At 38.6% G+C, this 16,297-nt stretch overlaps 1 protein-coding gene across 2 annotated transcripts in view; it reads right to left on the bottom strand.

Moving 5' to 3' along the window:
- cpeb2 (cytoplasmic polyadenylation element binding protein 2) overlaps positions 1 to 16,297 on the bottom strand; it is a 38,153-nt gene that overhangs the window by 4,390 nt on the left and 17,466 nt on the right. Inside the window, exons 3-9 of one of the 2 annotated variants that reach the window (XM_052091615.1) lie at positions 15,806 to 15,896; positions 5,190 to 5,213; positions 4,551 to 4,724; positions 2,050 to 2,139; positions 1,576 to 1,694; positions 1,236 to 1,350; positions 294 to 475 (exon numbers count right to left, since the gene is read on the bottom strand). In XM_052091615.1, the coding sequence (XP_051947575.1) occupies positions 294 to 475; positions 1,236 to 1,350; positions 1,576 to 1,694; positions 2,050 to 2,139; positions 4,551 to 4,724; positions 5,190 to 5,213; positions 15,806 to 15,896 (795 nt within the window). The remainder of the gene's footprint in view (positions 1 to 293; positions 476 to 1,235; positions 1,351 to 1,575; positions 1,695 to 2,049; positions 2,140 to 4,550; positions 4,725 to 5,189; positions 5,214 to 15,805; positions 15,897 to 16,297) is intronic. The other variant, XM_052091616.1, reaches the window with a different exon arrangement.

Here is a 16,297-nt window from a genome sequence, read left to right as displayed (position 1 = left end):
TGACTTAAATATTTTGATTTGTTTCTCGTCCTCACCTATCATAATGCTTAAGATTTAGATTTAACCACTGGAGTCGTATGGATTAATTGTATGCTGCCTTTATGTGTTTTTTGGAGCGTTAAATTTCTGGTCACCATTCACTTGCATTGTATGGACCTACCGAGCTGAAATATTCTTCTCAAAATCTTTGTTTGTGTTCAGCAGAAGATGATACACATCTGTATGACACATCACAACAGCAGTTTATGTTTTGATGCCTAAAATAATGCTAAATGTATTCTGTGTCTGGTTACCCGTTTGTCGATGTCACCATGCTGCAGCTGGACAAAGCGGGCGCTGATGGCTGCAATATAGCTCTGCTGATTGGAGAAGGCCACACGCCCCGCCCCCTTTGGGTACTTCAGCTCAGGATCTGTATCAATACCAGCGTAACACACTCCACCATACAACCGGTCCATGATCATGGCCAGCTCCACTGCAAAAAAAAAAAAAGTTAAGTCAATTTCCTAAAAGAACATACATACATTAGAACATATACACTAGTATACCTCGTCACCTTTTTTGAATAATTTGTATAACTTTACTTTCACATCGTAAGTTCTCATTTCAAATAAAGACACAACACAAGTGTGTAGTTTAATCACTTGCTGGGTTTCTGTCCACATAAGTGAATTTTGGTATATGGCATTAAAAATGCTGGATGGAAAAACCAAAATGCAAATAAAATCTCCAAATACACTCACTTGAGGTGACATTCTTATTTGATTAGAAGGCTTGCGCATAAACTACCAGGAATTGATCGAATATATTCCTATAGAATTCACTGTGCATCAAAAGTCATGTGACTTTGCCTCAGCAAGTAATTTAAACATAGTATCATCACATAGCATCTCAAATGTTGCTCTGGTTATTCTGAAATGCCAAGGCCTGTCATCAAAATTATTGGCTACTATTATCTCCCAGAACTGACAAGCTTTCACTCCCAGACATTAGGCATCTGCCACTCAACCCTAGATGAATTCTAGTAGTTTATTACATTTATTAATATAGCCACAGTGGCTTCAAATTCCATTCTCATTTCTATTTTGCCCCAGTTTCGCCAGAAGTGATGATTTTGTTCTCTTGAACACATGGGATGGAAACACTGCTTAATTCGTAAACATGTTTTTACGATACTCTGATTTTGCACATAAATTAAATCCATAACAAGGATGGAAGCATTACAACTGATGTACCTGCTCTGAGTGGGCGTGGCACTCCTCCCACAAAGATGGTCTTGCGAGGATCCAGAGGCTGAGATCCGTCCATCACAAAATCACTGTCACTCAGATTCCACGGACGAATCTGGACCTGAAAGATCAAGCACAGATCCAACATATAAATCAGTTGGGCTTGATGGGGGGTTGCGTGTATCCAGTTCCAGCACACTTTGTTAGGATTAGCACAATGACAAAACAATTCAACTCTTTGCTTTTTTGTCATTTTGAAGCTTGACAGCCACTTGAAGAAGCTTGAGCAAATGAATTCAATTTTTGGGGTGAACTGTTCCTTTAATGTGTTTGTATATGGACTCACAGGCTTGTCTTTGATGGTGGGGCTGGACACACACAGGTAGAGTTTGCAATCCTCCTCCAAACAGGCTTCAATCAGAGCCTGAACCGAGCTCTCCTCTTGAAACAGGAGGAAGGCGTAACCTAGACAAAAGTGTTCACAACACAGTCAATCATCATGTGGATGGAAAGCTGTAACCATGACAACCAGAGCTTTGTGTAACACATTGGATGTTTTCTGACTGGATGCATAAAAGGACAGGATGATGAACTGAAATGAATAAAATAAAGGCAACACTTATCTTTTATTTCTATTTCTATTTGAATCTGTAACACATTTAGAATTTTGCTAGCATTTTTGTCACTTCCGGTGGCATTTAATTATAGATCCTGTACTGAATATATAATGAAGGTTTGTCTGATGCTATATTATGTACAGAAAGTTTTATAGTGCTTTATATTTATAATACTGTACTTATGGAGACCTTTCTAGAAGTACCTTTAGGAGGAAAGTAAGACTTGCTCTCAGCTTTGTGTGGCCAATCAACAACCAGGTGACCAAAGCGCCGGAAACTGCTTGTGATTTCATCTATGAGAAAGACAAACAGTAAAAGAGTCAGACAGAGAAAGTTGCAGGAACGGCTGCAGATATTCTTTCATACAGGAAACATGCTGATTTTAATCAGTATTAGTACACAATTAAATATATGGCACCATCGGAGCAGCCGGACCCTGATCACAAAGCAATCCCTCTGCATGAGTATCTTATTGCAGATTTTCATTCAGTTGAGGTTTTAGGTTTCTGTGCTGTTATCAAGTTACCAGTCTCCAGGTGATGGCAGAAAGATTTCAGTGGCATCATCACAAGATTGAAACAGATTAGCAACATTTTGGATCCTTTACAGTCTCATATCATAACTAGGGCTTTGGATTTAACATGTTAATTCAGTGCGATGAATTATATTATAAATAATGTATTAACAAATTGAATGCAATTAATCATGTTCCTGGACCGAAATAAGGAAGATTCCTGAGCAATTCAAACTTGAAGTACCACCTGTTTTCTCCAGGGGGCAGTAAGCGAAACTTCAGCTGTATAAGCAATGTGCAGCTTATACAGAGAACAAACCATCCCTTCAACATTCAGCACAACACAAGGACGCGTTATTGGGTTCAAAACAGCTTGATGAAGCGCAAATCCGAATTTAGGGATCTCAAGACGTGTTTTCTAAATATTAAACTAAGTTTAACTTGAGGCAGCGACCTAAAAATTGTATGTTTATGACAACAACCAAAGTGAGACACTCTAAAATATATACACTGATGAGCCAAAACATTATGACCACTCAGAGGTGAAGCAAATAACACAGATAATCTCCTAACAAGGCCACATGTCAAGATCTGGGTAGATTAGATGGTAAGCGAACAATCAGTTCTCGTAGTCAATGTGTTGAATAAAGGAGATATGGGCAGTAGTAAAGACTTGAGCATCTTTGACAAGGGCCAAATTGTTTTGGCCAGAGGACTGTGTCAGAGCATCTCTGAAATGGCAAGGCTTGTGGGGTGCTCCCGTTCAGCAGTGGTGAGTACCTACCAACAGTGGTCCGAGGAGGGACAAAGACCAGTCAGAGTGCCCATGATGACCCCTGTCCACCATCAAAAGTGCCTGCAATGGGCACGTGAGCGTCAGAACTGGATCTTGGAGCAGTGGAAGAAGGGCACCTGGACCGAAGAGTCCCCTTTTCCTTTACATGAGGAAACTGTGTCATGAATACCGTGGACGCCTGTGTATGTGTGCGCCGTTACCGGGGAAAGTGATGGCACCAGGGTGCACTGTGGGAAGACGACAAGTCGGTGGAGGGAGTGTGATGCTATGGGTAATGTTCTGCTGGGAAATCCTGGGTCTGGCCATTCATGTGGATGTCAATTTGACACGTCTCACCTACCTAAACATGGTCCATGCCTCGGTGGGTCGGCCCACATATTTGTCCTTATTTAAATATAACTGTTTAGAATTACTTAATCATTATATACAGAATTATTGTTATTTGAGGAGCTTTCTTAGTCAATATTTGATGAGAAATGTTCAAACTCATATTGAGATCTCTGACTTTGCTAGTAATTTGAGATATTATTGAGATTGCTAAAGGAGAATCGTGAGACATTACACATGTTTTTTCTCGTGAGAAAGCAGGACACTAAAGCAAAAGTCTCAATTTGTTCTCTATTTAAGCTCATTGCTGTCTAGTAGAAACAAGAGACATTAATGAAATCCCACTAGATCTTTCTTTTCTTTGGGATTAAAATGACCTGTAAGGACAAGTTGTTTTGAAATGTTTAAAGGAACAGTTCACACAAAAATGAAAATTCTCTCATTTACTCACCCTCACCCCAGATGTGTTTGACTTTCTTTCTTCTGCAGAACATAAAGATTTTTAGAAGAATATTTCAGCTCTGTTGGTCAGTACAATTCAAGTGAATCATGGCCAGAATATTTAAGGTCCAAAAAGCATATAAAGGCAGCAAAATAGTAATCCACATGACTCCAGTGGTTAAATCCAAATCTTTAGAAGCGATATAATAGATGTGAGTGAGAAACAGATCAACAAGTCCTTTTTTTACTATAAATTCTCCTCCCTGCACAGTAGGTGGCGATATGCACAAAGAATGTGAATCACCAAAAATACAACTGGAAGTGAAAGTGGAGATTTATTGTAAAAATGGTTCTGTTTCTCATTCTCACCAATCATATTGCTTCTGAAGATATGGATTTAAATACTGGAGTCCTATGGATTACTTTTATCCTTTTTTGAGCTTCAAATTTATGGCCACCATTCACTTGCATTGTATGGACCTACCGATCTGAGATATTCTTCTATTCATTTGTGTTGAGCAGAAGACAGAAAGTCATACATATCTGGAATGGCATGAGGGTGATTAAATGATGAGAGAATTTAAATTTTTGGGTGAACTGTTCCTTTAACACTCTCTCAAACGTACCTTCGTCAATGTCTGGGGGTAGACCGCCCACAAACACTTTGCGGGAAAACCTCTCGATGCGTTCCCCGTTCTGATGGGGGTAACAGTGAGGGGACCCCAACACTCCCGGGACACCCTGGTTGCCATGGCCGTCATCAAGGAGACTGTCATCAATGGGGAAAAGGGAGGAGCGTCCTGTCGAAAAATTAATAACAGGTGAGGTCACATACACAAGCCACATTTACACCAGGTAGTCTCCTGTGATCACTTATGATTGCACTTCATCAAGAGGAGGGTCACTAATGTTGTGATGATTGAAGATGAGAGGTTGTCACAGGTATTTCTAAAAACCTCCGAATGTGGTTTGAGTGATAAGATCACAAAAATTTTTGGACCCCATTTAAACCTGCATTAAGCGCTGTCCACTTGTGATCGGATCATCATGCACATCTGTTTCATAATTACAGTTGCATAAGCCTTAAAAACAGACTTCATTATGTTCTATTAAACTGATATAATGATTTCTACAGGTCAGTATTGTCACAGAGAAATGCCATATAGCTTTTGAGTAAGCATACACACACATACACATACATTGTACACATAGGCATAGAATATTGCCATGCCAACAGATAACTGTACAAACAAATTAAAATTTACCTCGTCGTCTCCCATAGTTCCTGGCTGCATGTGAACAAAAACAATACAGAAATCTTTGAAAGAAACGACTGAACGCTTTACCTTTGTTATAATGTAAACATAGATAAATCTTTATTTATGCTGCTGTTCCTGCCATGCTGAAATATTCAGTTGGTCACCATGGGATGGTCTGGATGCTAAGAGCACACAGTCATGTTTTTGGAGTGTCTACAACGTGTCACTAAAAGATTACTTGTTGGATGTTGGAACAACAATCTAGCCAGCTACAAATAAAATGTGTGTGTAAAACTACATTATGGTGATCTCCACAGAGAACACAGATTGAAGAATGTAAATTCAGTGAGAGTTCAAAAGTTCTTCTGCTCTTAATCGTCTGTGGTTTCCATAATTGATGCTCTGCCCCAGTGGCTGAAGTTAGAAGTGAATTGAAGCTCTGCCCCCAGTGGCCAAAGATAGAAGTGAATTGAAGCTCTGCCCCCAGTGGCCAAAGTTAGAAGTGAATTGAAGCTCTGCCCCCAGTGGCTGAAGTTAGAAGTGAATTGAAGCTCTGCCCCCAGTGGCTGAAGTTAGAAGTGAATTGAAGCTCTGCCCCCAGTGGCCAAAGTTAGAAGTGAATTGAAGCTCTGCCCCCAGTGGCCAAAGTTAGAAGTGAATTGAAGCTCTACCCCCAGTGGCCAAAGTTAGAAGTGAATTGAAGCTCTGCCCCCAGTGGCTGAAGTTAGAAGTGAATTGAAGCTCTGCCCCCAGTGGCCAAAGTTAGAAGTGAATTGAAGCACTGCCCCCAGTGGCCAAAGTTAGAAGTGAATTGAAGCACTGCCCCCAGTGGCCAAAGTTAGAAGTGAATTGAAGCACTACACCCAGTGGCCAAAGTTAGACGTGAATTGAAGCACTGCCCCCAGTGGCCAAAATTAGAATTGAAGCTCTGCCCCCAGTGGCCAAAGTTAGAAGTGAATTGAAGCTCTGCCGCCAGTGGCCAAAGTTAGAAGTTAATTGAAGCACTGCCCCCAGTGGCTGAAGTTAGAAGCGAATTGAAGCTCTGCCCCCAGTGCCCAAAGTTGTTTTTTGAGGTGAAATGTCCACAAAGTGGCGGCAAAAGCGAGTTTAAAATCTAAACCTAACCGTCAGTGGTGTAAAGTTTTTATTTTAGAGCGAAAATGCAACATCCGAATTGCCCTTACCATTGGGTGTTTCTCAATGTGCGTTCTTATGTGTTCTTAAATTCTAGTTGACTCGTTCAACGTCAACATCCACTGCCAAAGTTCAATTCCAGTACTGAAGAATGCAAGTACCAAGAATGCATAAACTTGTATTCTTCTTGATCAGGCCGAATATCGAGGATGCATTGGATTGTGACTTGTGTGGCAGAGATTATATTATTTACTGAGATAACAAACTCTTTTTTACGACAGCTTTTACGACAGGAAAGACCGTAACAGTCAACTTCCAATTACAACTTGCGTATTACAACAGTTAAGACCGTTTGTCATGACTTCTCTTACAAAACAGCTATTTTATCATAAAACTAAACTAACACATAGTTCACCCCAAAAGGATTGTTTAGTGTAAAACATGTTGAAGATTGGCAGACAGGAGGTCAGTTTGTTAAATGATGAGCTGTTTTCATCAGATGAGTGTAATGAAACATTTCCTCCAGAGACATCAATTAAAAAAAAACGGCATCTTGTCTCCTCGCCATTATACTGCCCACAGAATGTCTATGGGAGCTTGTAGGCTTCCCTTATGAGCAAGGACCCATTTGAGGTCCCAGAAATCATAGCGTCACTACGGTGTCCAACTAAGGACATTTGTCATTGTTTTTTCCCTTAAAAGTTTCCCGTAAACTCGCAAAAGTCACGAGCCACCACACTCCGCCAGCATTTATTGTATTGTTGGGTATCATTTCAATAAACACACAGAGGAAACGAGTGTTACCAGACTTTATTCTTTTAACATGTCACTAGTCCTGCAGAACCTCACTAGCATGTTGATAATAATGCTGTTGTTGGTGTGATAATGTCAATAGTTTTCTTTTACTTGCTACAAGTATTCTGGTATGGGCACCTGCCCAAGAGGAAGATAGCAGCAATAGATTCTCACAATAGATGCATTCTATGTCCTCCTGTCCTTCCGAGTTTGTTTTTACAAGGTAGCTTGGCAAGACTGGTCAGTATAAGAATGCAAGTCTATTCTCTGCCATTTTGGAACTGAGAAACACCCTTTGTTTATGTGAATGTGATTACTTCCTGGTTCCCTTGGAACCAAAACCAGTGTATCTAAAGTTTCTCATGCAACGCCCTATCAGCAGCACTAGAGGGAAATAAGATAATGGTTTAATTGATGCAGAAATGTCTGATGGGGTGGAGTTTTTCAGTAATTTACCAGATTAAGGTCGATTTCAGGGTACAATAACATTCGGAAGTGAAAATGTCAATTTTCAGTGTAATCAGGTTGGAAAACAGAAATACGGAGTTAAATAGTATATTTGTTCTGTTGTTTCTAATTTGTTTCTCTGCTTTATTACTGAGTGTTTATGTAAATAATTACCTGAAAAATGTGAAGTAATGTTTACTGAATTGAGAAATACTTGAAGGTTACATGATGTCGTTTTGATGTAAATGTGTCCAACAGCATATTAGTGGAGAATCGTGATCACTGGTACAGATATCGACAAAACTTTGGTAGTGTGACAACCCCAGTTAATACACACATATGGCTTTGTCTTGTTGATGCACGTGTGCTTACTGGGTCTGCTGGTTCCCAGTTTGGTCAACATTGGTCCACATTAGTAAACCAGCTTCATCAGAATACAAGCTGGTCAACCATCATAACCAGCTAATATTTCCTGGTAAACAGCAACTAGTTCAGCACCAAACCAGCACTAACAAACATAAACCAGCCTGTTGTTTTTAGCAGGGTGAAGATACAATATGAGGTTGTGCTCATATGAAGATTTTGCTAGGGTGTTCAAAGTGGTTGCTAGGTGGTTGCTAAGAGCCCACACCCAAGTCTCTATGATATTCTGGTATCTAAACATGACTCGTGCCCCTCTTTCAGCATCAATCTTTGGACTTGTTGCCTGATTTATTATCCACCATGAAAACATTATTTGGAAAAGTAATAGCACACCCCTCTTCAACAAGCCACATGATTTAAAGAATCATGCTCGTAGGACAAACGGTGCACGACGGGTGAAGTTTATTACAAATGGTAAGGGGTTTGTTAAAATCTCTAAACCTAATATGAACACATAGTGATGCTTATAGAAAACACCACTTATTAAAGAGACAGAGCACAGAAAACAAAGCCTTTAAGCTTATTTTTGTAATGTCAAGTGTGTTCTTATTCTGATTCTAACTAAATACACAAGAATGAAACAAATAAAGGATATGAACTGTTAGGATCCTTTTCTCCAGAAAAAAACAAAAACAGCAGCTGTTGCTGAAAATATCCCAAATGTGCAATGCATGAATGTCAACAAAACCCAGCGAAGTGAATCTAAGCCCAGCCAACAAGCAAGAATTCAGGCATGCAGGCTAAAAATGGACCAAGCCCTCCTGGAAGACACTCTGTCTGAATACAGGAAGTTGATTGGTCAGCCCAGGATTACTTTAACCAATCATATGTCAGATGCAACTAAAAAATAGCTGAGAGATTTGATGTAATGACTACAAATCAAAGTCATTTGCGTTTTATATGGATGAGATCATAATGGAATTTCAGATGGAATGTCGAATGGAAAATTTGGAACATTTTTAATGGAACATTTTTGAGGGTAGTTCAAACTTCCACAACAAACGGCAACATTCAGACATTCTAAAGTTAGCTGTTGGATTTGGAATGTTGGGAAACATAAACAAAGTCTTTCTAGCAAGTCAGAACACTGGTGGCCATCTTTGGAACGCTCTCGGGAAGCTATTTCCAGTGGGCATCTCCTATCTATTTGAATGGGGCAAATCATACACCTTCAAAACAGTTGGTCAAGATTAAGATCAAAGAACATATTTAAAACAGCAATACAATCTGATAACACTGGAATGTGCGCATGCACATTCTTGAGTTGATTGACAGGAGATGTCTGTACCTACAAAGTTACATTTACCTGTAAGGCAGGATTTCCTTTCTACACCCGTTTACCACTGGGCGTCCCAATTTCTCCCATTCATTTTAATAAAAGGGGCCCATCTCTGCTTAATAGTCTCAGACATAACTGCCATTTTCCAACTGGCCCAACAAACACCAACAGGGTTACCAAACTGATCCAACACAAAACAACAACTCAGTGCTTGTTGGTGTTTATTAGGCCAGTGTGAACTAGCCTTAAAAATATTGAAATTCCAATAGGATTCCATCCATCATAAATAGCCAAGATATTTTATTTGTCATAGCTAAAATATTCAATAATTCAAAAGTTTACAGCAAGTTATTATTTAAGTTAGTACACATTATTAACTAAAATTCCCATTTTAAAGATAGAAAATGTACATTATTTATTGACAAGGCTGTTAGTAGATGTTGGAACTTATATAAGAAAAATAATTGGCCAAGCAGGCTCATCTATCAGTCAATGCGATCTCAAAATAGCAAATATAATGGCTGATTAATCAGCCTGGGCTGCGTTTCCCAAAAGCATCATATGCCTAAGTAGATCATAGAAACCATTGACACCAATGGTCTCCACGATCAACTTAAGTTTGCAATGCTTCTGGGAAACGCAGCCCTGGTCGATTCTGGCCAGTCTATCACTAGTATACGAAGCCATACATAAAGAAATGGCACAATGCACCAAGTGGTGTTGAGCTAATGAGTATTTGTGTATAGTGTCTTCTAAAGACCTTATCTAAAGTAAACTTTTGTAGTCTCATTTCAATCAACCTTCAATTATTTTTCCAAAGTAAAACTGAGCAGTATTTTACAAGAAATGTATATAAACTGATTTTAGGCAGCCTATCTTTATTTTGATTTCCAAGTCACATGCATGTCTTACAAACTCAAATAATATTGTTTGAAAAAATCAGTAACAAATTCAGCCATAATCTTACTTTTACAGCAGCTCTAAAATCTTATACACACTTGTATTCAATCAAAATATGCCACCTTTAAATCTGTCACTGCAGGCTTGACGTCATTGGCATCAAACACCATTGTCTTTTGTGTGTCTAACCAAATGCAGCATGCCAGTTTGAATACATGGAAGTGCATATGTGATTTTGAGAGCTATGGCATGGAAGATAAGAATGACATCACACCTCAAGCTGTTGTATGAATTCAAAAGACCTTAAATATAGTGCACAATTCAAATGGACTATGTATATTAAACTTTTATGGTGCTTTTTTGTGTTTTTGGTGTGGGGGGAGGGGGGGCTTGACAACCAATATTCACTGTCATATGGAAAAAACCTTTAGATCAATGAAGGTAACAGGATATTCATGTTTGGTGAAAAATTGCTTTAAGAACAGAGAAGAAACAGAAAGTCTGAAGCTTGCTGTCATAATTACCATTGAGCATGAGTAGGCCATCAATACCTGGGTGGGGACATCCCACACGGCCTGAACACCAAACAGAGCGTGAGAGAGATAAAGAGAGAGAGAAGAGAGAAAGCAGTATCAAACATGACCCATAGCTATACCTGATCCTCCAGTTCCTTACTCAGAGTTCTTTGCTGTGTTCCAAACCCTCGCAAGCTGCCTACGTAAGCATCATTTTAGGGCATCATTGGCTAAGGCATGCTTCAGACATGCTTCAAGGTTTTTTCAAAAGCATGATTACACTGCCTTATAAGATACCTTATTTTGGCAAATTCTAAGTCAGCATTGCATGTATTCTTTGCAGAGAAGGAATATTTGGGTGATTCTTCTATTTCAGGCACTTTCGTGTCCCAGGGGTATAGTTGTACAAAGAGATTTTTATTTTTTTATTTATTCACATTTAAACAAAATTGGAAATTTTTAACCAGGCCTTCATATTTTATTTTGGTACTTTTGAAATAAACATAAACCATTTCAATATTTATTGTGTGAAAATGATTGTTTGATTGATTGTTCACCACCTGACAGTGTCAAAGAAGAGCATGCTTGAGATGAAAAAAGTAATGTTTGAAGAAAAGAAAGAAAATTCAAGGTAAATAACACTTGGGAGCTGAATATTTTTATTGGGTGTCTTGTCACAATTAAGCTCTAAGCAAATTTTGCCAAACTACCCTAAAAGTTTGAAAATACTATTTAACTGTGTGTATTTAGGATACATAAAATGTTAGCTAAAATTAGCCTTAGCAAGACAAAAGAGTCAGCCATTTCATTGCAAAAACATTACAAATTTCATTTCTATCAGCGACCACAGAATTCTATTACATGCAATACAGAATTTTAGTGACTAGCCTATCAGAATAAACATTACAAAAATGATAAAATCTCATGTAATGCATGTACTGTTCATACACTGTTGGTTGGAACTTGTTAGTAGACAAATAAACAAAAAGAATGAAAGTGTGAATGTTTTTTTCAAGTGCCAGAAGTTGAAGAAACACCCATTTATGTGTGCTGTTTATTTTCATGGCATTAGCGTAGCCACATGCTAACACCAAACTCTGCTGAAATTGATTTTGAGTCTAATGAGGAGCGCTATTTGTATGACGCAAAGTTGCTGATTATGTAAAGCGTTCCAAATTGGTCACTTTTTACCGTTCCATTTCAGTTGGGATGCTGTCTTAGAAAGCAGCTGACTATGAAGTTCACTAGGCAGCCCACTGTGTTATGAAACATAGCCCTTGTCTCTCCTGAGGAATTTTTGAACCATGATGAACTAGCTTTGTGGTGTTACCCTGTCACAAGACAGATGGCACACATAGAGTGAGGGGACTGAGGGTTGGTCACATGACACACCCCAGTAACGAAGACATGTGAGCACTTATTTGGTCGCCGTGTGCAGATACAAAATCCACATTTGTGCATAAATGCTGACTTTATACACTTTAGGCACTTTATACACTGCCTGGCCAAAAAAAAAATCACCATTTGGATTTAAATAAGCAGATACTTTAGAGCCTATGATTGGATCATTATTGCAGTGATTAATATGTTTCAGCTGGCAACAAATCTTTTAAGACTAACTGATGCAGTGTGTAGCTTCTCATTTCTTTCAGGCGTATGCCATGGTTGTGATGTTACTGTGTTTCAGAAGGGGCAAATTATTGGCCTGATTCAAGCAAAGAAAACAACTAAGGAGATTGCTGAAATCACTGGAGTTTGGTTAAGAACTGTCCAACACATTATTTAAACCTGAAATGATAGTGGTGAACCGTCAGCTTTGCGGATGAAATGTGGTCGGAAAAATATCTTGAATGATCGTGATTGGAGATCACTGAAACCCTTGGTGAAGTCACATAAAAAATCAACAGTAGAACTCACGGCTATGTTTAATAGTGAAAGGAAGAGCAAAATAGGAGCATTTCCACATCCACAATGTGACGAGAACTTACAGGATTGGGACTAAACAGCTGTGTGGCCACAAGAAAGCCACTTGTTAGTGAGGCTACTTGGAAAAAAATACTTAAATTTGCTAGGGAGCATAAAGATTGGACTGTGGAGCAATGGAAAAAGGTCATGTGGTCTGATGAGTTCAGATTTACCCTATTCCATAGTGATGGGTGCATCAGGCTATGAAATTTCCCACTCATTATTTCACATGCAAATAAGCTTGCGATTCATTGCAAATATTTGTCGGAAGTTTGCAGATCTTCACCAATGGTGGTGAACCTGCAGCAAACCTTTGGCGACAATGATTGGCGAATTTGCGGCAAGTTTGCCAGACCTCTCTATATTTTAAGGGTAAACTTACCAGACAGGGAAACGTGTGAAATATAATAACATTTGGGACCACAAATATGTGCAGAATATATCTATATATATATCTGTCTATATACATACACACATATTATTATACACTTTATATAATACACTTACTAATATGCTAATGCTTCTGTTGTTTTTAGTTACAATTTTGCAAAAAGGAATTAAAACAACAATTCTAAAATATCGGTTCTGCATATAGATTATCAGACATGTAAACATAAAAATAATCTGTTGTAAAAAAACAAACAAAAAAACAATATTGGTCGATCTCTACATACTAGCCTAATTAATTGAGTGCACTCAAACGTCTCTATAATATTGTGGTCTCTAGATAGAGCTCAGGTCACTCATTAAATGTAAGTACATTTTTTGGCTGCTTTATCATCAGCAAAATGTAAATAATTCAATCAGGTCACTTTGAAAAGTAATAACACACTCTCCTCAATAAGCAGCGTATTTGAGTTATCATTCATATTCATAGCACAAATGGTGATGGACGAGCTACACACCAACATTTTATACTTGTGATAAAAAAAAGTACGAACTGCCAAAACAAAAAAAATGAAAAGGATAATGCACACATTTCAGCCAATCCATGACAAGCTAGTCGGATTCATTAGAAAGTGTCTAAGTGTCTTAAGGTACACGTGGAGCAGCTGTAATACATCCAAGTCCTCTTAACACACACACACCATCTGTTCTTCAATTATTAAACGCAAATGCTCCTAGAGACACCACAATGTCCACAGATTTCACAAGCTCTTGTATGTCTATCCCATAACTAAATGAATTTTGTTTCAACTGTTTTTGATCACATATAATAACATTGCAAGACTGAGTGTTGTTAATACATTGTGCCTAATATTTCAACTGCAATGAGTCATTTTCTGTGTTTTGCTTTGTCTAGAGTCAGCACGTTCCATGATGCGGGCTAGCACGACCATTTGTGACGATCCATTAACCGTTCAATTGTTTACTTAGCATGTTTCTGAGTGGTTTACTCAGCAAATCTTCCACAAACTGTTCAAATAAGAGCATTATGGTAACGGCATGTCACAAAAGCTAAGCACATCAACTGCACAGGTACCTTAGCTATTCAGAAACTAGTAAAACATTTAGATAGTAATTTGATGGTTTCGCTTGGCTACCCTCCCCCCAAACCCTGTTAATGTCAACATGAATCAGAATTTGTGACCATTTAACTTCCATAATGTACTATATTTCTGAGTGAAACAGGATAGTCAGTGTAAAAGAATGTAGGGCAGGACTTGAATTTATCCATCACGATTTAAAGCTGCACTTCAGAACATCTCGATATCTGTGGTTGAAACCTAAATGCAAATTTGTAATGCAAATGTTAAATTATATCGTCTTATAAGTCATACGCTATAGTAATGTGTTTAGATGTCATAAGATAGCATTATGTGAGGTAAATATGTGTTTATGAACTTAATGTCTTCCATTTTACTCGTGATTTGTTTTGAAAGTGAATAAAAGTAATTGTTGTTGTAGTGCCTCTAGTGTTCATTTAACCGGGAAACTGCTCAATCAACGAGCCACGTAAAAATTATTTTGCCAAAATGTCGGTATAGTGACGTGATTCTATGGGACCAACTTGAAAATAATGTAGACAAGGGGCTAGAGCTTTTAACCATCTGAAATTGACTGACACTGCGATGCAATTGGCTAAACTAATTTTTCCCTGCCCGAGTGGTCTTGATGACATCAGACATACATTTTGATCAAAGATTATCAAGACAAACATTTTTCTCTGTAGAACAACATGCACCAAGGAATTGTGCACAATAAGTATTAAAATAGTAAATGGGGTCAATTCTGATTTCACGTTGACTTAAAAGGAGGGGCTATGAAAAGCACAATGACATCCCTAGTTCACCCTCTCCTGTCCTTTAGATGTAACACACACAGTGGCAGAGTGTGTCATGAGCTATATATAGTCCATACCCACACCCCTCTCTCTCACCGTCACTCTGCAGTGAGTGCCGCCCCATGTGTCTGCTCCATCTGCTCCAGCAGGCTAAGCAAGAAGCTCCGGTGTGTGTGTGAGAGAGAGAGAGAGAGAGAGAGAGAGAGAGAGAGAGAGAGAGAACTGCAACACAGTGCCACACCCAACACTGCTCTGCCCTGATCTGACTATAAGACCGGGCATTACACTGGCATTCTACACAAATGTAGACAGTACAGAACGTTCTTTATTGTCTAAATAAAGCAAAATGCTACAGTAGGCTGAGCACTAAGCCCAACATGGAGTACCTAAAACACCAATGCGAAACCGCATTCGCAACCGATTTAACTTCTATAATCAATATAATCAAATAGGATCCAAAGAGAATTGATTGGATTGTGAAAAAGCGGGCATTCCATAATCTCAAAATAGCCAAATATAAGCAGATTTATCAGTCTTGTGACACCTTTGTGTATTATTTAGGATTTTAACTAATGTGCGGTAGCAAGTGCGTGTATATCGGCTTTTTTTTACAATGGCTTCAATGGCTCATCTAATCAGATTTTAAACCAAAACTATTCATTTTAGAAGCTCTCCATCACAAAGCTTCACAGTCCGACAATGCCCTCTGTATATATCTTCTATGGAATCTATAAAAATGCAAGTGGTTTTGATCTTGTATACATCTTAAGAAATGTAGAAATCTATACTCTACTTCTTCAATGTACATGAAGTCTCTCTTCAAAAGCCTTATAAGGCTGTTACCATGACGATAGTGTAATGAGCAGGAAGAGGATCTTACCCTTCAAAGGGTCCTGCTCCGCCCTCATAATGTCAATCAGAGAACTCTCCAGCGAGTGCATGTTCAGACTGTCGTACATCCTGGACCGATCCTGAGACAGAGACAGACAGGGGAGATAAACAGTGTCAATATGTGCAATACAGATAGATGCAGCTAGTGTCAAATCACACTAAACACTAAACATGAATCATGTAGCATTTTAGGGCAAAACCCTGCACATTATTCACCAACCACCAGCAATCCAGTTTATGATCACGTGTGATCAGTAAAAGAAACTGTTCTTACCACTCTGTGATCATTTAAAGTAATATATATATATATATATATATATATATATATATACACAAACTGTTTATGCAGTAGATAATGTGTAATTTGTCATGTTTATATTCTGCATTCATGGCGCTAATGCTAACAAACTATATGTGATCATTTGTGCACTGGTTACTAGGGGTAACCATACAGGGTATTGATACAGATTTCCCGATTCAA

The sequence above is a fragment of the Xyrauchen texanus genome, chromosome 25, assembly GCF_025860055.1.
Source record: "Xyrauchen texanus isolate HMW12.3.18 chromosome 25, RBS_HiC_50CHRs, whole genome shotgun sequence".
Lineage (NCBI taxonomy): Eukaryota > Metazoa > Chordata > Actinopteri > Cypriniformes > Catostomidae > Xyrauchen > Xyrauchen texanus.
This window is presented reverse-complemented; position numbering and strand designations above follow the sequence as displayed.